The 22,932-nt window shown below is 39.7% G+C and overlaps 2 protein-coding genes across 3 annotated transcripts in view; one reads left to right on the top strand and one right to left on the bottom strand.

The window, feature by feature from the left end:
* The window catches only part of LOC104917828 (retinol dehydrogenase 13), an 8,058-nt gene extending 2,724 nt beyond the window's left edge, over positions 1-5,334 (top strand). Inside the window, exons 1-7 of one of the 2 annotated variants that reach the window (XM_010729388.3) lie at positions 522-805; positions 2,286-2,426; positions 2,515-2,706; positions 2,813-2,974; positions 3,110-3,226; positions 3,311-3,515; positions 4,741-5,334. In XM_010729388.3, the coding sequence (XP_010727690.2) occupies positions 733-805; positions 2,286-2,426; positions 2,515-2,706; positions 2,813-2,974; positions 3,110-3,226; positions 3,311-3,515; positions 4,741-4,837 (987 nt within the window). In that variant the 5' untranslated portion in view covers positions 522-732 and the 3' untranslated portion in view covers positions 4,838-5,334. Of the gene's footprint in view, positions 1-521; positions 806-2,285; positions 2,427-2,514; positions 2,707-2,812; positions 2,975-3,109; positions 3,227-3,310; positions 3,516-4,740 lie in introns of those variants that run through there. The other variant, XM_027272652.1, reaches the window with a different exon arrangement.
* Positions 5,335-5,464: 130 nt separating this feature from the next.
* Positions 5,465-9,000, bottom strand: ankrd34c (ankyrin repeat domain 34C). Its single transcript, XM_010729445.3, has 2 exons — positions 8,596-9,000; positions 5,465-7,686 (listed from the first exon to the last, which is right to left on the bottom strand). Exon 2 carries the CDS (start codon positions 7,634-7,636, stop codon positions 6,047-6,049), a length of 1,590 nt encoding a protein of 529 aa, XP_010727747.2. The 5' UTR covers positions 7,637-7,686; positions 8,596-9,000; the 3' UTR covers positions 5,465-6,046.
* Between the last annotated feature and the right edge of the window lie 13,932 nt (positions 9,001-22,932).

The raw sequence follows: 22,932 nt of genomic DNA, 5'->3' as shown, positions 1-22,932 counted from the left end.
CTATCTATCTATCTATCTATCTATCTATCTATCTATCTATCTATGCACCATCAACTGATGTTTTTAGGATGTTAACTCAGCTCTTTGGCCTTGTTTTTACTTCCTTAATCTTTATATTCCCTTTTGCTCAATCTTAGAAAATCATAATTATGAAGATTATATTGTTGGGGGAGTTAGGGTAATGATGATGGCTGTTATTACTGTTATATTTGTATTTATTGTATTACATTTGATTGAATCGCGTGTTTAAGTCTCTAGTCTGTTTATTATTTAGGTCACTTTTTTAAATGTATTGAAAACAGCTTTTTTTTATTCTTCTTCTTCTTCTGCTTCTTCTTCTTATTATTATTATTAAATATTATATATTATAGCTTATTATTTTTATTAAAATATAAAAGTACTTCGTGCTTTGTGAGCCTCAGATCAAACAGACTGTGTTCAATATAGCTTCACAGGTTTTATAATTAGCTTTAAATTTTAATTAAGAACGTCATTAATAAGAAGGTACGGGATGACGGTAGGCGGTACTTCCTCTGTGGACGTCTGCGTGTATGTAGCGGGCCGACATGAGTGTTGTTATAGAGGCCGTTTCTTTTTGTTAGTTTTGTTGGCTCATGTGAGAGAGAGACTGTGTTGTTGTTGTTGTTTTAAGTTTAAACATAAATACAGTGTTGACGCTGCAATCTGACGTGGACATAATTCAGAATAGTGTAAAGAGGATTTAGTAGGACGATGCAGACGCTCGCAGTGATAAGAGAATTTGTTTACACGTACCCTAAAACTATTGCTGTGGTCACAGTCACAGGTAATTTATTGAATGTTGCTCTTATAGTTTCGTCTGTGTGCTCACGTATATACAAATGTAAGGTTTAAGAGTAAATATAACTTATATAATAAACACGTATTCACAGTGGTTACACGGTTTACTACAACCGTTTACATACTTGTGGTACGCATGTATTATTTACATGTTTACAAGTTTAAATCTTCACTTCTGAATCTTTGAAATGGTTACATTATTCTGCTGAATCTAACCCTTTTTCTCAGTCTACTTCTAGCTTCTAATTGGTTAGTTCAGTCACATGGGAGTCAGAACAAGGAAGAGTTGTTGTTGGGAAGCTGCTGTTTATTCTCATCAACAGTAATCTAACAATTACATTACACAAATGTGGTACACCTGATGATACAGTGACAGCTTACTGTACTGTATGTTATTAGTCTAGCAGATAGATAGACATATAGATTTGGTTTTAAGTGATTTACCAGTACTGGCATACAATTTAATTGTGAAAGATTAAAAAAACAATAAAGCAAAACATTTCTATCATAGTCTTTTAGTGATCGTCAAGTCAAGCAAGGGATGTTTAAAACATATGCGATCCTAAGGCAGACGAGACTTACTTACAAAAACAAGGAAATCAAACTTATAAGCACAACTGACTTCCCCCAGAGGTTTTTGTAGAAGTAGCAAATATGTTTTCAATCATGAAATCAGCTGGCCAGTCCATTTAAATTGTTTAATCTAAAATTAAATGTCAAAAAAAATACTGAAAGAATGTCGATCACACTTTCCCATAGTTAAAGGTCCAGTGTGTCACATTTTAGGGGATATAATATTCATAGCTATGTTTTCATTAGTTCATCACGGCCACTGAAGTTTCTCCTTCATACTTGAAACGAGACTAAGAAGTGAGGAATATTCAGTTGATCTGCAGCTTCACCACTAGATGCCACTAAATTCTACACACTGGGCATTTAACATCTTAAAATAGCTTGTTTTCATAAAACCCTATTTAGAGTGATTATTTAAAGGTCCAGTGTGTAAGATTTAGGACAGAAATGGACAATATTACTCATAACTATGTGTTCATTAGTGTACAATCAGCTGAAAATTGGAGTTGTTATGTTTTTGTTACCTTAAATCAAACCTTTTACATGTCATAAGACAGAGCAGGTCCTCTTCCACGTGGTTTACCACATTGGACTGCTATGTTTCTACAGTAGCCCAAAATAGACAGCTAAACACTGGCCTTTCATTGCCCCCTTAGTTTCTTCTTCACTCTAGGAAGGAGAGGATGAATCGAGGGGGTTGCAATCAGCAGCTGCATCACTAGTAATCTTTCAGTTTTTAGTAATTCCTCAAGCAAATCAAAGTGTCAGTATAGTTTGATAGGAAACATTTGAAAATTGTCTTTGATTATGTAAAACTACATTAAAAGCTGCAGTCCTGTGATTTTCAGGTGGGGAGGTAATAGAGGAGATTAATTTACTGTGGACTCTTACAGGAGTGGGACTTTTTGGTGTAAGGAAATGGATGGCAGGTGGAGTGTGTCACAGCAAAGCCCAGTTGGATGGAAAGACTGTCTTGATCACCGGAGGCAACACTGGGATTGGTAAAGAAACTGCTGTTGACCTGGCTAGAAGAGGTTAGTGACTTATCTGTGTTTTGTACTCTAGACTTTAATTATCTAATTTTCATTTTGGAGTTGTACAAAATCTGCTGCTGTGCTACAGGCGCGAGGGTCATTCTGGCCTGTAGGGACATGGACAGAGCTAATAAAGCTGCAGAGGACGTGAGGAAGAAGAGCGGTAATGACAATGTTATTGTCAAAAAATTGGACTTGGCATCTCTGCAGTCAGTACGACAGCTAGCCAAAGATGTCCTAGCAAGCGAAGAGAGACTGGATGTTCTCATCAATAATGCAGGTAGATGTATAAATCATATCTGATGGTGTGACATATTCCAACGGCTTTGAGACGGTGTTCATATAAACAGGTGGGAGGTGTTAAACAAACAAATTTTCTGATTTAGGTGTTATGAGCTGCCCAAAATGGCAGACGGAAGATGGCTTTGAAATGCAGTTTGGTGTGAACCACCTGGGGCATTTCCTTTTAACAAACTGCCTGTTGGATCTTCTGAAGAAGTCGTCTCCGAGCCGAATCGTCAATGTCTCCAGTTTAGCTCATGAAAAAGGTGCGTTTTTTCTTTTTTTCTGTTTCACTTCAAGAGATGTAGATTTTTATTTCCCCCCTCTGAGGAATGTCGTCCCCTTTTGTCAGTTTCAGATTCAATATGTGTGAATAAGGATGCACTGCTTTCTCTCAACAGGCCAAATCTATTTTGATGACATACATCTTGAGAAAGATTACAACCCTTGGAAAAGCTATAGACAAAGTAAATTAGCTAATGTCCTCTTTACAAGGGAGTTGGCTAACAGGCTACAAGGTATGTCTTACAACACATATGCAGTATTTTAAATAAATGTTGAAAAAACAGATACAGTATTTCCCATGTCTTGTCAATTTGCAGGTACCGGAGTAACGACTTACAGCCTTCATCCTGGAGTGATCCGGACTGAGCTCGGCCGACACTTTTGGCCAACAGTGCCCCTGTGGAAGAGAGTTGTATATAAACCACTTGTTTTCCTCATTAAGTCTCCAACAGAAGGAGCCCAGACAACCATCTACTGTGCTGTGGAGGAAAGCCTGCAGAATGAAAGTGGACTCTACTACAGGTCCGTCATTTTAATAATCAATTCTCAATAAAAAATATCTCAACATAGCTATAAGTTCAGTTAAAATCATGACTGGGATCAAAAATGAGGTGCTTGGTCTCAGCTAACCTGAAAATTAGTAGTGATACTAATTTTGTTTTTGCCACTTGGAGGCAGCAGAAGCTGTAAACACAACATTAAGGCATCTGTAATGATGGTATCAGTGTGTTAGCAAACAGTTGCTTTTTAAGACATCCACTGACTTGCGAGGGAATGCCTGTCTAAATGCTAAGGTCACCAGCAAAGCCTTGACTTTGTTGGCCTGCTGTTTGGTGCTTGGCAGGTTGCATATAGTGTGTTTATCCGAGCTTTTCTGTGGTGAAATCCACTGCTTCCTTCAGATGGGAATTAAAGTTGAGCGGAGTTAAGCTTTTATTTTATTTATTTTAAATAACTGAGACTGTACAGTTGGGTTATAATAATGGGTCTGCAACTACAAGCAGCCCACATTTTACATACAGCACAGTAGTCATTTGATATTGAATGTCAGTTCAAAACTAGATTTTATTACTGAGATCCTTTTCAAAACAGGGCATCGACATCAAATAGTAAAACATGACTCAGCTGAATAGCCTTATCAAATCAGTTGATATTATGCTTCAGTGGTGCATATTCTCATATTTTCAAACAAAATAATATATAATCAGATTACCACAAACCAATGAAAACACTGTGAACCTGAGGCTTTTGGGGCTAGTATGGATCATGTCGCAGTGGCCTGCTTTGCTGGGCTGATAAACCCCGTCTAGGGGAAGAATTTACTTTCATTATATAATTTTTACGTCCTTTTCTTCAGACATTATCTGAAATCTGAACTGTTCTGCTTTCTCGCAGTTCACTGATGAATGACTGAGCATTGATGCATGTGTTCATCTGCATGAATATTAAAAAGGCCAAGACTGTCTGCAACTTTTTACACACATTTATAATCTCCGTTGTCTAAAAATCTAAGCTTTTATAATGGAGTGAATAAATTAATTTGTGGGGGGAAAAAAATTTCTGGCAGTGGCATATTTTCCTTACCACAGAATCATCTGAATTACGTAATATTTAAGTATTACTGTATTCTAAGTTACCCTGTGATTCCTATCTTTATTCATCATTGTATCCTGAACTTATTCATAAATCAGCTCAGTAGGAGCGGATCGAATCTCGTGTTTAACACCGAATTCTTCACTGATTACAGCGACTGCGCCCCTAAAACCGCAGCCCCTCAGGGTCTGGATGATGAAGCTGCTAAGAAGCTGTGGGATCTGAGTGCCTCCATGGTTGGTCTGACATAATCACAGTGACATTGATGTTGATGATCGCCATCACTACCAGTGGACTGCCGAGTGGCCTGAGGGAGGACCGGTGGTCTCTCTAATGAGCATCTGTGTGCTTACTATCAGCTGAGCTCCTAATTAATGTGACCAATGAGTAAAAAACAGAGAACAAATATTCACAAGTGATAGACATTTATTCAGAATATACAACATACTACTTGCAAAAATACTATGGATTAAACTATGTTTTTTTTTCTTAAACAGAAGCAATGCTTCACAGGTAAGTTACATGGAAGCTGTGTGATCTTTAGTTTTGATTGCCATTAGTGTGAAATTACATTTTAATCGACAAGTTTTACCGATGTCCGTGTTGACTAAGAGTTTGAATGCCATTCAATGTTACTTGAATTCATCATGTATGAATCATGTGTGCTTTGAAGGTTTTTTTTGTAACACTGTAAATAGCAACATTTTCATTTTTTTTCTCCTTCTGGGCAATAAAGTGCTGTTATACATAGCCCATGGTTTTACCTGTTTCTTAAGGCATGTTTTTCATTCATTCACATCACATCTATTCATTTTGTTCCATGTGAGACCAACAATATTTAATAAAACACATTTTGGTTACATCATCATGAATTAAAAATGCTCCTAATACATTAAATGTATCTGGCCACTTTTTTTTTTCTTTTTTATTTTTTTAGGTTTCTTTATCTTGAAGGCACTTTGTACAAATTTGCTACAAACAGTCAAATTTCATCTTACTCAAAAAGCTACATCTCAGACAAGTGCATCACATTTTTCTTTTCCAAAGAAAGTCCATTAATGGTGCTAATTACATATGCACAAAGTGCACCTAAGTGGCCTGCTGGCTACAAATGGACCGTGTATGTTCCCTACACATCACATGATCATGTAAGAGTTCAAAGGAAAAGTACCATGTCTTGGCATTTACATTCAAAACTGTAATACATATACAGCAGATGTTGTGAAGAAAAGACAATAATCCTTAAGGTTGGGTGTAACACAGGGAGGAAAATCTATCTATATTGCTCAGTTTCAATATATCTATATATATATCTATATATATATTAATTAAATTATACATTATTCAACATCTAGATGGCTGTGAGTCTACACAGCTGAACCTATGGATGTACTTCCTGACAAGTTGTGGTGTTAACATTTCTATCCCCACAATATGTGCTGCATAAATGCCATGACTAACTAATGAGCAAGCTCTTCAAAATCAGAAAGCTGTTTCATCTGCTCCACTTGCATAGAGTGCCTTCTCACAAGTTTCTTCTTCGACTTGAGGCCGCCTCTCTTTGGTGTGTTTGGTGCTACTGGAGCTATAGACCTAATACCTGTGGCTAGAGGTGAGGAGGGCTTGCTACTAGCCCCGATATCAGGAATGGGTGGGTTCGGGTTGACATTGAGAGGGGGCAGGTGGCCGGGCCTGGTGTGGGAAATGTGGTCCAGCAGCAGCGTGCCCGAGCCTCTCCTCTCCAGGAGGCCAGGTGCACGCCTGCATGCTGTGCTTGGAGAGGATGGGCTGGCATTGCTGTCTAGAGATTCTCTGGAGCTGGTCAGCATCGCGAGTGGAGATGTGTTTAGTTTCCTTCGCTCCACCGGGATCTTAGGAGAGTCTAACATGGCTGAGTCTGAATAGAGCTGTGAGTCTGAGTCATAGTGATCGTTCCCCAGACGTCTCCTATGCACTGTGTCTCTCAGGCTGACGAGTCCACTGCTGCAGCTGCTGCTCTCCTGTTCTGTGGGCACAGTACTGCGCCGTGCCAGCGGCTGGTGCTGTCCTAGAGATCTCTCATATGATGGTTTGGAAGTTGGAGGGACTGATAGTGAGGTTGTCATTTTACAGGGTTGTTCGCTCACTGGTGGGAACAAGATGTCCTTTCCGTCCACGCTATTCTGTCGAGATAAAGCTGACCTCTTACTCAGTGAGAGTCCATTCACCCCTGCAACAACATCCTCATCAGAGCTGGCTTTCTTACTCTCCTCATGGGCGGCGGCTGCAGCCAGGACTGAGGGAGCAATCAGCCCCCAAGGCTCTGACTGCAGCCTCTTCAGCTGGGGCAGACGTGCACGTTTGGGGTTTGCAGGCCGGCGTGTCGGAGACGTGGGCCCGTTGGCGAGCTTTGCAGCTGAGCTAGATGTTTTTAGCTTTGTCTGGAAGCTAAAGACTGTGTTTTGCTGCTCTTGCTCGGGTGTGGGAGATGCAGTAACATTGATATCAGACGGAGAGGTGCAGTATGCTGGGGAAGACCTCTCATCCAGCTCTGGTGATGGGGGAACATTTAGGTACTGTTTAGTAGTCTTGGTGCCAGATGGTGATTTGTCTGTGGTGATTATGATGACCTCCTTGCCTTTAGCTTTGCATGCATCCAAGAGCAGTTTTAGTGTCTCTTTGTCATCGGCATTGATGGCATAGACGAGGGCTGAAGCCCCGCTCCTGTCCTCCAGACTGGGATCAGCTCCATTGCTCAACAGGTGATCCACCACCTCATGACCAGCCTTGTGGATGCAGGCGTGCATTAGAGGTGTCCTACCTGCTTTGTCTTGAATGTTGGGGTCTGCCTGGTTGTCCAGCAAATATTTCACCAGCTTCAATTTGCTGACACTTTGTTGGTCAGTGTGCGTGGACATGCAGGCCACCATGAGTGGCGTCTCTCCGCGCTCATTGCTTTCATTGATGTATGCACCTCCTTCCAACAGAAGCCTGGTGAGTCTCAAGCGTCTGAGCCACACTGCCTTCAGGAGTGAGTTTCCATCTGTCCGCAGCTCCAGTATATCTGCCATCTCCCAGCCAGTCACAGATCTTCTCAGTGTTGAACTTACAGCTCACAGCCCTTTGAACAAATCAGTGAAGAAGTTCAGTGTACACTGCAAAATCTTTCATACTGTTTGTTCCTCTAATGTTTTGCTAAACAATCACCACCAGCAGGTGGCAGTCTGTTACAACTCAAAGGTTATATAGATAACTTACTTTAACATATTTGTGATATAGGAAATATAATCTTTATAAAACAAGTGAGGTGAAGGTAGAGTGGAAAAATATCATATTTTAAAGTGGAAACTGATCATGTCCATGCCCAAAAACGGTGTCCATGCATGAGACAGCATGCAGCACCTGTTAGATTCACACTCATAGAAGATCGGTTGGTTATATTAGGATATCAAAATCAAAGTTTATCTCGTAGCAGCAGCTTGCATGTGTCTTTTCTCATCGTATTTTCTACAAGCGACGAAGAATGACGGCACCTCTAACCTGTAAGTGCGCAAAAACACCAGCCTCGTTCATCTATTGAAACAAAAAATATGCCTAAGAGACTGTACGTCTACGCCATTCTTCATTTCTTAAATTGAAATAGTGACAACACAAACCCCCGGTTAGACAGGCGACATTAGATAACGCACAGTGGGGTGTTAGAGTCGCTGTATCTCATTTTGGATAACTTGGCGACAAAGACGCGCTCCATTACAAAATATTGGATTGGTCATCTAACGCTCTGTGAAATCCTGCATTTGAAATTTTATGTATAATACAAATATTAATATACATCACATATAACATTATCCACACATCTAATGTTATGCAACGTACCATGTTCATCTATTTTTACCAGCCTCCTCTAAGACAAAAAAAGCAGCGACGCAAGATAATGACATAAAGTTGAACTAATTAACCTTCATTTTTTTTATTAATTTTATAGTATAATCATTTTGCCGAGCAACTTAGTGTGAGATAATAGTCTTACCTGGTCGGGGGAGAGGTTTTCCATGCTCAAAGTGCCCGGTGCTTTGTCATATAAGAAGGGAAGATCGGAAATCGGTGGAAATTAATGATTCAAAACATAAAGTTTGTTGCAGTTCTTCGCAATGTCCCTATTTTTCAGCTGTGCCCGTTTCCCATCGATGCGTCCTAGTTTAAGTCACAGGGTGCCGTACGTCTCTGGCACCATAGCACATGAGCTGCGTGGCTTTTGTTATGGAGGCACACCACATCAGTCCAATGGGGAGTATTCCTTTCACTGCGCACTCAAGGATCACAACCTGGAGATGCTGCGGGTTATAAATAACTTCCTTTCTTGCATGTTGAATGAAATGTGTATTCTCTTGACGTCAGAGTCGACCAAAATAAATTGCGTCTGATGGAGGAAAAAAAAAAACTAAACTAAACATACACACACACACAGACACGCAGTCAACCTCTGTCCATCTTCATATCTGCAGGACACAAACAAAACGAGTGTTTCCTCACAAAGACATGTAAATGTTCTGCTCGTGTGTATTTATTTAAATTATTTCAAAGGGGCAGATTTGTAAATGAATGCCACAGACACTGCTGGGCCTACACATGATGGAAATGAGGCAATAACAATTTTGCTGGTTACTGGTTAGGCTGCTTTTCTTTTCTTTTTTTAGAAAAATAAATGTGAATGCATGCGTCAGATAGTAAGTCAGAGCTATAAATAAGATTTAATGTTTCTGCAGTGTTGAACATCAGCTCCAGTTGTTAGAATAAAAACAGTCTTCCTATCTGCCATGTAATAAAGGTCACAGCAAAGACAATTCAGCTGTAAAATATGACAAAAGAAAACTGTTCTGGGTCACCATCACACGGCTTTTTACAGGGAATGGGTCTTCTTTACACATTAATATCAGAAATCTTATTTTATACGTGTTAATAATTCCCATGACACAACATCATCTCATAATTTCATGCAAATCTCCAACCAGTTTAAAGCAGATATAAAGCAAAAAATATTTCACACCTCTCTGTCTCTTTATATATATATATATTTACTGTATATATTTACTGCACAATTAAGGAGGCCAAAACTTGTAGCAGCCATCACAGCTATACAGCCTAATAGGGACATTTCTATTTTTAGGTTGCTATGAGACAGCACAGAAGCAGTTTCTAATGAGAACAGTGATGTTCTCAGCCCTGCAAGAAACAGGTAAATCAGACACATAACATTCCACCAAGGACCGCAAGGCTGTTTTTTACTCATATACTTTTTTTGATGGTGGTATTTGAGTTTTTTTTTTTTTAGCTTGCGCAAGTAAGCCACCACCATCAGCACCACGTTCAATCATTAGTCCTCTGACCCCTGCTCTTTTCCTCTGAGACTGGGACTAATCACTTTATGACCCATCCGAACACTTGACGTCTCAGGACTCCAGTCGTCAATGCTGGCAGTGATTTCTCACCTGTGATTGCCTTCTCAGCCCCCAGGGACATTGTTGTTTACGAGGCACATGGAGAAAGTGGTTTTATAAAACAGCTAATACTGTAGTTACCGAGTCAAAAGAATGTGTCCCTCCCATTCAAGAGGCATTGTGATAGAAATATCTGTGCAATTGTCTTGATTTGGCCAAATATTTTTACTTGTCAAGGTAGATAAATAAAGACTTACTGTTTTTTATATCTTGCTGCCTGAAGGAACCTGTGACATATTCCCCTAAATAAATCTAATAACTGTTTGTCTCAATTATTTTAGGCACTGTTGTGTATAACATAGAATTTGAATTGATTGGAAATTACCTGCGTCATGGACAGACCTGCTCTCCACAGAGACGTGATAGACCAGCGACCAGAACAAGGCCAAAGCTTACTGCTTTAGACACATTCATTAACACAGGGAGCCACAAAAATGTCAGCAGTCATCATGCAGTGCGATCTCTGCCCCAGCAAGTCGTCAGCGGTATATTAAAGAGAAAATAAATAATTAAAGTGAAGAGAATAAGTCCTGTCACCCCTGGGAGCAGTTTCCATTTTCAGATATCTTACATCGCAGCTGCTGCTCTTCCTCCCCTCCTTTCTAAATATAACCTTTTCTTCTGTCTGCATTGTGAGATTTTTGCTCAACAGACTACTGTAGCGCTGAGACTATTTATAGATCCTGAAAAAGTACATGTTAAAGTTATCAAATTTAGAGCCTGATCACAATGTCGGCAGCAACAGAAAACATGATGTCTGGTCTTAATCTCCAAACCAGGACTGTGTTCCAAGAATAAAAAGAAATGAAATGGGAATGGATTCAAATAAAATGAAAATGGAAATCAGCTCAAAATGAATATATGAAACCTGGAACTGATTATTCCAAACCCTGAATAGTCCACTAGGTCTATTTTTAAAACCTATGCTGACTGATTGTCTGGCTTCACTGACTTATCAGAGGGAAGTTCAACAATGATGACAGAGAAACGTTGATATTTGATAATTGTATCAAAATATCAAAAATCAATGCGTACATGCCCATGCCACTTACATAAATATGACTCCTAACGCCTCTTATTGGTTTTGTGCTGTAGATTCATTTGCATTTTATTTGAATTCTGAAGGTGTCAGATATGATGGCTCAATACTGAACAGTAATCCAGCTCATCAGTGAAATCTGGGAGGTTTTGTGTGAAACTGCAAGAAACTATGTAAACTAGTTCTAGTCAAACAATGTTACAAACCTTTATGACTTCAAAGGGGTCAAGGGTTAAAACCTAGAATGTGAGTAGTTTATCAAATCATCATATTAATAAAAAATGGTCATTAGGAAGAATGACTTTGATGAGAACACATAGCCTAATAGCTAACCTGGCTCAGGTAAATTCCACCTGCCAGCATCTCTAGAGCTCGCTATGTAAGACGTTATATTGCATTTGTTTAATCCTGCAAAACACAAACCAGAATCACTAAAACACTTTAAAAACCAGTAGAGAGGGTCAACACAATCCTCCAAAGTGGTAGAAAGAGCAGGATGGATTCTGACTGAAGGTGATCCAGAATGGTGCAGGGGTGGAGGTGACAAAAGAAAAATCAAATAAGAGGTGAGGCAATGAGACAGAGCTGGACATGGCAGGGGAATGACTGGCAGAGTTCCTGAGACACAGAGAGATCGAGGTTAGACAAAAGGTTAGGCAAAATGTAATGTACTGTTCACAAAGTTGAGTGTTGAACATTGGACATTTCTCATCTTGAATGGTGCACTACATAGTGTACTATGACAGAAGTATCCAAATTGAGACATAGTTAGCGTCGTGTTTGAGAGGTAGAGTCTGTCTTTTATCCTGTGCAGGCTGATGGATGATGAGGAAGGTAAGAGGAAGAACCAGAGGCCATGCCCAGACATACAAACACATAAGGGGATGTGAAAATGATGGAAAACACCAGGAAGGAGGCAAAAATTTCATCGTCCAACTCATGGCAAGAACCCAAATGGTCTTACATGTTTTTCCCTAATAGTCAAACATTTTCTTTAGAGGGCGAATAATGAAATAGAGAATAACATTTCTATGATGCACAAGAGTTAAGATTGGAAAACTATGTGTATTGGAATTTGAATTGAGCCCAGAAACGTGGACACTGTCCGGTAGATCCGGTGTGAATTTTCTGTCATATGAAATCCTCTGCTGTCATACAACAGGATATTTTTTATACCAAAAAAAAAAAACACACAAGCTGTTTGTATACAATTGAAAGTCATAAGGGAGATCTCTTTTTTATATTACCGCCCACCTTTTCCATCTTGAAGAAGTTGATTTTTCCAAAGTGGATATCCTCTGTTGTTGTGGTGCTGTTTATGTTTGTTTCCTCCTCTGTTACTGGTTTTTTAAGATATTTTTTTGGCCTCTTTGAGCTTTATTTGGCAGTGACAGCTTGAAGAGTGATAGGAATCTGGGGAGAGAGAGATGGGGAATAACATGCAGGGAAAGAGCTGCAGGTCGGATTTGAACCCTGGGCCGCCACAGCAAGGACTAAGCCTTTGTACATGGGGCAGTTGCTCTACCAACTGAGCTAAACGACACCCCTGGTTATCTCTTTAAACACCGACTTTGACATTCTCATGGCATTTGGTGTCTGTGCGATTGTATCAAGTGAATGTGTGGGCTGCGACAGCAATGAACTGGCACGAACCCTGCTGCAGCTTTGCACCGGACTGCTCCATGACTCCCTCCTACCTCGGCAGATTTAGGAAAAATGCCTCCAGTGCAGCTTAAAAACCTGCCACCCCTCACATAGTGTTGTTGTTTTTTTATTTTTTTTATTCCCGTCATCCACTCATGATTATGTCCCGTGAAGTATAACACATTTTCAAACACTTTGATCTTTTCATATTGAGAAGTGCTACTTTCTCATATTTGAAATCTTGAAATGGTTCCATTCCTCCTCTGCCTCCGTCTTCCTCATCACTCCCTCAGTTCTTTCACATCTCGCAGTGCAAACCAACACCTGCCCTTCTGGCGAGCTGTAATTGAGGAGAGCATTATTCAAGAGCATTATTCAAGAGCATTATACAGGCAACAGTTTTGCTGGGTGATCATTGTGTATGTCAGCTGTATCCTAGGAGATTGGTGCATATCTAATAAGGAGTTTGTTACTCATTTTGCAGAGTGGGCACTTTGATGTCCTCCATGTTGAATTTTTTGTTTTAGTTCACCATCCTCTTAATGAAGCGGAGGGTTTGAAGCTTCAGAATTGGTTGCTTATCAACTCTACACCCCACTTATTAAGGGTTGTTGTGGAGCCTTTTAATTGGATATTGGAATAGGAGGCGCTTTAATGGCCTGTCAGTAATCAAGCAGTCAAGATATATCCACACATGACAGCATTGCGCTCCCACTTTTCTTCCCTTTTGTTTCATGATCATGTTTCCTCCTGCCCCCTAAATCGACAACTGTTTCGACAATTTATCTTGTGTAGTTTCAGGCCGAGTTTAAGATTGTGTACAGCTGCCTCACTAACTACAGAAGTAATTACTGGCAAAATTGATGTTTTGGTAGGATCTGTCACACCTCTGTTCACACCACCAAATCAAAAGCTTACCAATGTGTCTGCCCCCCATCGAGCGGAGAGCTGAAACTCTCCCTGCTATCAAATAAGTTATCTAATGAAACACTACAGAGAAAGTACACAGCCATCAATATACGTCCAGGGATACCTGTATATATCTATTTAGATTAAAGACTTTGTTCATTTAAACCTTTTAATAACTGCTCGTATAGTGTTTTCTATCTGTATTAGTTACAGATGTGCAGAATAAGGTAGATGTGTTGATGTGACGCGCTGCGAATTCATCACAGACTATTTCAGAGCTGTATCTGTCAGAGCATGTGGGTACATCAGTGTGGATGAGTAGATGTTCTGACAGTGAGTTCAGAGAACTTCACTCTGCTCGCGGTTCACACCCATGAGACTGTGACGTCTTTGACACCATGAGGCACTCTGACCAAAATACACCTCCTCTTCAGCACAAGGTGGAGAAAGAGCTTTTTTTGTGTCTGTTGTTGTCGGTGACGTCAAATCATTCCTGTCCATCCTTGAGGATGTCAGGGCTCATCTGCACAATCAGACATGACAGGACCAAACAGGATCAGCCCGGCCTCTGCAAAATGAGTCCTCTCGAGGTGACAGAACTAACAATAGATCTGAAGCTTCATAAACATGGCTGCAAGGCAGGATACCTGCCACCTATTAATTTAAAACTGAATCATGCTCCACTGAGTATATCCATAATTAATCTCTAATTGCAACTGAATCTGAACCTCATCAACCTATAGTATAGCTGAATTATACATCTATTTATACATCTTCTCTAATAAATTGAAATAAATGTGGCATCATAACATAAGACTATCTTACTCTAACAATAATAGAGCTTTTATGATGCAGTGGAGCTGATTGTTCTTCAGGTTCCCGACAAGAAAACATTGCAGGTGAAAGACGGCACAAGTGTCTTGCAGCTGGGTCTGATCAGCTCCATTAAGAGGTGGGAAGAGCTGGCAGGTACCAAAGGACAAACACAAGTCAGTAATTATTGCTTGGTGCTAAAAGAAAGGAGCTGGAAGACAATGAAAGCTGCCACACTCAATGCATTCCAACCCCTCAGAGATGAACCATTCTTGCACACACTTTCTGGTTTCCTCGTTTGCATCCGGTTTGAGACTAAAAATTCTGTAGGTCGTTAAACAAGACAGTCAAGGCTCTGTGAGGCTGTCCTGAGCGAAATGCTAATGGGGACGTCAACAAAGTCAGACGGATTTATCTTTTCAAGATGGTCTGTGCAAATTTGAGTTGTTGAGCTATCTGAGTCTTGACCAACGAACCGCCATCCCTAGAGCCGCACCCTAGCTTGGGTCCAGATTGATGGTATGACATCACCATTTAGTCAGTCATAGCCATGTCAATAAGCAGGCATTGATCTGGATTGATGTAGAGAAAGGTTACCTCATCTTTAATATGCTTTTTTTTTATGTCAAATGGCCACATGTACTGGCAGACAAGACTGGCCTTGAAAAGCAATAAATCAGCATCCCGGTGTTAAAAACATAGTATCACCTGCGTATCTCTCACGTATTCGCTTACTCTCTAAATCTGAGCGGTTTAGCTGACACAATTGGCTGAGGTGCCTGTGTTTGTGTCCTGCTGTTTGCGCACACAGACCAGGCAGGATTCGTATCAGCATTTCCAACAGGAGGTATAGCGAGCGAGGGCTCTCTCTGCTTGAATCACAACTCACCCGGTTTTTAATCCCTTCTTCCTGTCTGATTTCAACTCAAAATAGGCATGACAATAATACACCACCACAGTGATCTGGCTGCTAGCCTGTTGGCAAAAATACTTGCTGCGAGGAAGATAATAGACATAATTAAAATACACAGAGCTCAGTTAAAGGGAGGGAAGATTCATCTACATCCTGGTTCCCAGTGTGCTCGTAAGGCCCACTGCACTGAGATCCCTGCAAGTGTCTCCCTGGGCCAGGAGCTCTCATACCTGACTGAGCAGATCAAGATAAGAACCAGTTATCTTTGCCTCACAGCACTCCACATCCCACAGGGAGATCACCTCTCTAAGTAGACACAGCAGTCTGGGATTCAATCAAAAAAGAACAATACCATTTATTCTATGCCATTTACAGTCACTTTAAAAGCAGGAGTGCACCGAAATGTCATTAATTGCAAGTAATAACAGAGGAGGGTTTTGAGTAAGAGTGCCTGCTTTGACAGCTTAAATCCTATGTCTGTCCAAATAACATGCAGGTAAGAAGTACGGTATTAAAATTGCCGCATCTTCCTGTTTGAGGTTATTATTTCAGCCAAGCGCTTTGAGTTCTTGTTCAGCAGGTCAGAAGGTGCGCAACAATCATAAAGCAGCAAGAGAGCTGAGAAAGCAGCTGATGTAAAGAAAATATAGTGAAATCTATTGTACTCAAATAGACCAGTGTTTGATTGGTATCATGGTAAATGAACTGTAATTATGTAGCGCCTTTCTAGTCTTCCGACCACTCCAAGTGCCAACCGCTCATCAGCCTTCTGGAGCAATTTGGGGTTCAGTATCTTGCACAAGGACCATTCGACATGCAACCTGGAGAAGCCGGGGATCGAACATCTGATTAGTGGATGACCCGCTCTACCTCCTGAGCCACAGCCACCCTGGTTACTAACCATCTATTTGTTACACATCAAACTACAGATGATAAACTCCTAAACTACTGGTTTTAATTTTTAAGTATTTAACAAAATAAGTAACATTCAAAGATATTCTAAGACTGATTGGTACATGGACATTTGTCCAATATTACCGCTTTGAAATGAGTGCGAAAGCACAAAATACCAAAATCTCTCACGTAAAATAGCCATGAGTAGTTGAGCTTTAACTAAAAATCTTGTGTTCATACATTGTCATTTTAAAAGGCTAATTAAGCTTGATCCATAAACACTATTCACCTATTACTGTAGTGCAGTGATGTGACATGTATCTTGCCCTAATTGATTTAATTTAACAGGGTTAAAAATTCTATTACATATTTGTATTCATCTCTTTCATCTCAAAACATGAAAGTCACAATACACATGACCCAGAATATATGGATCGTTTTTTAAGACACTACAACCTTTGTGTAGACTGGATGCGAGTGGTCTGATGGCAGACTAATCATATGTGAAGTACCACACTGAAATCTCTGAAACCCATTATTGCTTTCACCATTAAAGCTACATTAATTGATTTTTTGGCCACTTGGGGAATGAAAACACAACACTGACATATTATCCCCTCATAGGGACATATTTTCAAACTCTCCAAATCCAACAAACAATGACTGACATTATCATTCATTTCTTTTCTTTTGTTTTTTTTTGTGTTTTTTTTTACAGTTTTTGGTCTGCATCATATCCTGAGAATGAACAAGAATGCTCATTAGTAAACAATGATCCAAATTAGGGGAAAAGGCTTCATACAGTTGACATGAACTACAGAGTTACATGCACATTTTTTTCACATTGCACAATGATTCATTGTTAATATAACAAATATTGATTTGTGCAGCTTTCTTCTTCTGAGTTCTTTAAGATGACTCAGTCTTTGAGCAGATGGAGGATGAACTGGTGTAGACCCTTTTCATTACACTGGGCTCTCCCAACATTTGTGTGAAGAGGAGTCAGATTGGTTTGGCTCTAAAGTCTAAGGGGTGACAGAGCTCCAATTGGCACATTTTGAGAACAATATCTTGTGCGGTAGGTTGATGGCATTGTGTCTTGGTTAGAAAGGTTTTCAAACGTACACCCCTCTGTCCAGATAAAGACTTCCTATCTGTTCAATTTAAAGCTCAATTTTAAATGAAGTTCCTGCTCTGACACATTGTTCTTGAAATTATCTTTCTTTTCTGAGCTCATTGATATTATTAATATTTATGTTGATGATTCACTAAATTCAGATTTGAATCTTCATACCAATTGTCAGGGTCTTAGTCTCAAGGATTGCCAATCCTCTTTTCCTTTTAAGCCACATTTATAATTTCACACTTCCAGTGGACTTGGAGACACTCAGAGTGCTGCTGGGATGTTTTCCATGACATGATTGTGTCAGTATCACATTGTGGTGACTCATGTTTATCATGTTCTCTCCTGTTGTGCCTCCTCCTAAGATGAGGCTTGAACAATGTGTCTTTTATTGAGTCTGTGTGTGTCAATATCTACGTTTATGTTTATGTTAAGAGTGTCATCAAACAGCTCATTGTGACGAAATCTATATCTTCTACAAATACACGAACACTACACATTGACATTCTTTTTTTCTTTTTTATTGACTTATTGTCCGCTCTGGCAGCACATTATCTATGTGTTGTCCTCACACCTGCTCTATATTCAGTGGGGCACACTTAATGCTTTATGGAGTGGGAACCTGATTTAGTTATCGTGATGAAAAGATTTGCGCTGCATTTCATTGTCCGTGTGCGCCTTGACAAAATGGTCATAAAGCATAATCTGTGGCATCTGTGATACCACGGCAACAAATTTGATCCGCACAAGAGGACAATAAGTTTCCTCGTAAATGATGCAGCATTTAAGACGTTAGTCGTCACAGAAGATACAGAACTGAGTCATTTATTTAGACCTTACATGTTCTTTGTTGTTTGTTTCTGATCTAAACTGTCTGCACAAGCATGGACACATCAACATGTTAACATGTACGTCTTTGCAACCAAATTGTTTAGTAGATATCGGGGAGGAAGATTTTAGGTCATCACTGTGAAATCAGTTACACGCTCTGCAGTTGCACTGCGAAAACACAGCTCCAAACCTGCAATTTATCAAATGCTACTTGCTCTACATCCATGCTGCTGCTGCTGCTGCTGCAGAACTTGGAGGCTATCTTCATCCTCAGCTGCTGTGATCTTAACTATTCCACTTCACACATTCACTATTTTGACAAAAAAATTGGCAAATGTTAACGCAAGTTTGTGCCAGATAGAAATCTGTTGTATCATGAATGTTGCACCTCCACAGTCATGAGGAGATGTGGCTGTTTCTGTGTTTTACAGTGTCACTGTTGATACTGGCACAGATGGAGGGGATGTGCCCTAAATAAATATGTAAGTAGCCATGCTGAGTTCCTGGTCCTCCCGCTGCTCTCACTGATGCCATTGATCTAATTGCTCTTTTAAAGCCCAAATGCCTCAACTGAAACGTTCCCAATGTAAACTAGCCAACAAATAAATAAATAAATAAATAAATAAATAAATAAATAAATAAATAAATAAATTCTTGCTAACGAGCTACTCATTCTGTGATCATCCTATTCACATTTACTTTTCTCTGTTGCACACACAATGCTTGTATTAAGGCAACAGAATATTCTTAAATATCACAAATATTATATATTACACACAATAAGGTTTTATGCAGCACTACATCATTTGTGTATGATTATCCACAACTGGTAAAGCTATAAGAAGAACATATAAGTAAGATAGGCAAACCACTACTCTGCTAAGTTCATTACTCTAATAAATATTTATCGTTAATTACCTCGCAAGTACACTGTCAGGTTTTTTCTACCGAATGCAGGAGAACAAATACTGAACTTTTCACACCTACAGGAGTAACACTGACAAGAGTAATGTCTTTGTGTATTTTTATGGATGATTAATGTGATTCCCAATCTAGGACAGCCGACTAGAGAACACGATCCATATGGGACTATGGACTGAACTGAATGAGGTCATCCAAAGAAAAAAATAAACAAAAGCAGCTTGTGAATGTGCAGATACACTGGAGTGATTTTCTCGGCGTCTTTTGCTATACTTTTACTTTTTTCTGTTCATATAATTTAATTTTGCAAGTTTCTCCAGAATCAGTTTTTGTAATTAATGCTGTGTAATCAGCCTTAATCTTTCTTTTGCTTATTTTGCACATCCAGCATTTACGGAGAAGCACTGATTTATTTTGACAAATGTTTCTGACGGCCTGATGAATATCCAAAATGTATTCTCTTTTGGTTTAAAGTTGCTATCTGTTTAGCTGCTAAATGCTCCACCAAGTGTGTCTGACTGCTGTTTGCTGCTGAGCAGGTATTGCACAGTGGTTATTTAGATCTTTATGGCTGAAAACAGCCTCGTGCTGCAGCCAGAAATGACACCATTTGGCACAAATATTACTTTAGGGTTAGAGAATGATAATGACAAGTCATTAAAATTACTAATTTGTTAAGCTTAAGGAAAAATTAGTTTGACTTATCTCTACTCCCTTTGTCACTAACCCTAACCCTGTAATATCGTCATCTGATTGTCTTTCTGCAAAAGGTCTAAATTATTACACCGGTTATAGGATTTAGTCATGAACAAAAACAAACATAAACAAAATGACTGATGCTGTTACTTTTCCTGGAAGTACAGTCCCAAAAATGCAAGACTTTCATTTTTGTAGTAAATCTCACAGGTAGGGGTGTTGCAATATACTGATATTGATGATAATCGTGATATTTAAAAAATGATATATTGATATTGTGTTCAGTTACACATATAGACCAGCGCCTCATAATTCCTGTTTCTTTCCATTCTCGCTTTGTGGTTCACACTAACTCTCTGCACCTCCCTACATCTGTATATTGAGTGTAATTAATTTGCCAGAAAAGACACAAATGACTAGAATGAATTAATAATGATGAATAGAAGTTAATAATGATGATTCTTTAAATTAAATGAATGAATTAATCTAATTTTCCTTATCACGAAAATGGCTAATGTGAATTCCTTTGGCTTCAGTTATCGTGTAGTGAAAGTGGGATTTCATGGCAGCCCTACTCACAAGGTAAAAATAAAATAAAATGTAAATCTGGAATAAAAAATTGTTAAAAGGTCCTTTCCTGATCTCCCAAATGATTTAGACAAGCTTCCCTGCAGCAAAAAAAGCTAAAAAGTACAAACTATTAATTTTCTTGGTGTCACTTCAACAAATTAATATTCGGATATTGCTTTTGAATCATGCATTTTGCAGTGTTCTTTCATGTTACATGTCAGGTTTTTGCTGAAAAAGACTAATCAAGATTTTTGTTTTGATAATGTCACATGCACAATACATTTCAGAACTGTCTAAACATTTATTCATCCGCTGTACCTTTATCTCAACAGTGCCTCATTGTGCCACTGACATTTGACAACATAGATATGATTGATGTTTGTTGTGATGACATTTAAAAATGAAGACAAGACATTGGAGATGAGGTGTTGAAGGCACATTGTTGTTGTTGTTGTTGTTGTTGTTTTTGTTGTTGTTGTTGAGCACACATTGTAAGTAGAGGTTTGGTTCGATCAATGCGATCAGCCATGCACAGCCAGGTGTGTGGAGAAGCTCAGCGAGGCACAGGGACAGGGTTTATAAATAAACCAAATAAAGGACGGTGCCGCCAGTGACCCTTGAGATGTGGCTTTGGAAGGGGTGGAAAGGCAGACGTTTATCCTGAAGAAACTAATAAAGCACTGTCTGTCAGCTGGGAGGTGAGTCAGCCCAGAATAGCATCATTAGAGAGAAGCAGCGCTCTGATCATGTCTCTGAGGGGAGATGACCACCACGCTGCACCACACATCCAGCCGAGACCACCAAGCAGGCTCACAATGCAAACGGTTTCTGAAAACAGCAGCTCTGCAGCACATGCAGGCTCTGAAATAGAAAAACACTTATGGCATTGGAGTCAATTGTCATGGTGATAATCTCCAAATAGAAAAAAAAAATCATTCATCTTATCAAGCATCTTTTGTTTTATAATGATGTGTTAGCTTGCCATAGCTGTTATTACACCTCTCTCACACACAAAGAGTCATCTGAAGACAGTTTACACAAGGATAGTCTTTTTCAAATGTGACAGGCAAATAACCAGAAGATTGCTGCACTTCAAAAGTCCAACATTAAGGAAAAGATAATACAACATATCATTAACCATCATTGATCTAGTCAATGCACTCTTACATATGTCATCACGTGAATTCTAGTATTACTGTTCTTGTTGACGACAACGTCCAAAAAAAATCAAATTAAATGAAAATAGTGTTTTCTTTTCATTTGAATCTCAGTTCTTGAAAGTGAATCTCAAAAGGTAATACTTCGTGCCATCTCCATTTACATTTAGTCATTTAGCTGACACTTTTATCCAAAGCGACTTACAATCGAAAAAATCAAGGTACAGTGCAACTAGAACATGTTAGTGCAGCAAGTATTGTGACAGTTGTAGAGGGGGGTATCATCTCCAGTTGTTGGTAGTGTTAGGAGAGGAGGTAGTCTCTGAAGAGCTGGGTCTTCAGGAGGTTTTTAAAGATAGAAAAGGACACCCCTGCTCTGGTAGGAACTTGTAGCATGTTCCACCAATGGGGCACAACAGACAAGAAGAGTCTGTCTAACATATGCCTGTATAAGGGCATTCAAGTAGGTGGGCGCAGAACCGCAGACTACTTTGTAGGAGAACATTAGCGATTTGAATTTAATGCGGGCTGCTACGGGTAGCCAGTGGAGCTTGATGAGCAGCTGGGTAACATGTGCCCTTCTGAGCTGATTGAAAACCAGGTGTACTGCCGTGTTCTGGATCATCTGAGAAGGTTGCACTGTGCAGGCTGAGTGGCCTGTCATGAGATGACCACAGCCTGTGTCAGGAGCTGGGTAGCATGTTGAGTTAAGTAAGGTGTGATTTTTCTCATTCTGTGAAGTGCAAAGCGGCATGACCAGGAAACTGAGGCAACATGATTAGAGAAGGTTAGCTGGTCATCAATCATGAAGTTTCTTGCTACACTGGTAGGGGCGTCAGTTTTGATGTTGATGTCATGTTGTTTGGCATGAAGAACCAGCAGTTCAGTTCTAGAAAGGTTCAGATGGAGGTGGTGAGCCTTCACCCATGTAGATATATCTGAGAAGCATTCAGAGATCCGTGTGGAGACCAAGGGGTCATCGGGAGGAAATAACAGACTGAGCTGAGTGTCGTCTGCATAGCGATGATAGGAAAAGCCATGTGAACAAATCCAGAGAGGTGGTGTAAATAGTAAAGAGAATAGGCTCCATCACTGAGCCCTGGGGCACTCCTGTGGTGAGGTGGTGAGATGTCGACAACTGTCCAAGCCGGGATACGCTGAATGAGCGCCCTGTGAGGTCGGATTCAAACCAGGACAGAGCTGAACCAGAGATGCCCATGTTTGAGGGAAAATTGATAACCATGTCTCTACAGTAAATATGAAACTAGTTCACTCATTAACTTTTCATATCTTGTTTGTTTAATCCATACAAATTCGGGTACATATATGAGAGCCATGTCATGTCATTTAACCCAATAA

This window comes from Larimichthys crocea, chromosome XXI (assembly GCF_000972845.2).
Source record: "Larimichthys crocea isolate SSNF chromosome XXI, L_crocea_2.0, whole genome shotgun sequence".
NCBI classification, from domain to species: Eukaryota; Metazoa; Chordata; class Actinopteri; family Sciaenidae; genus Larimichthys; species Larimichthys crocea.
This window is presented reverse-complemented; position numbering and strand designations above follow the sequence as displayed.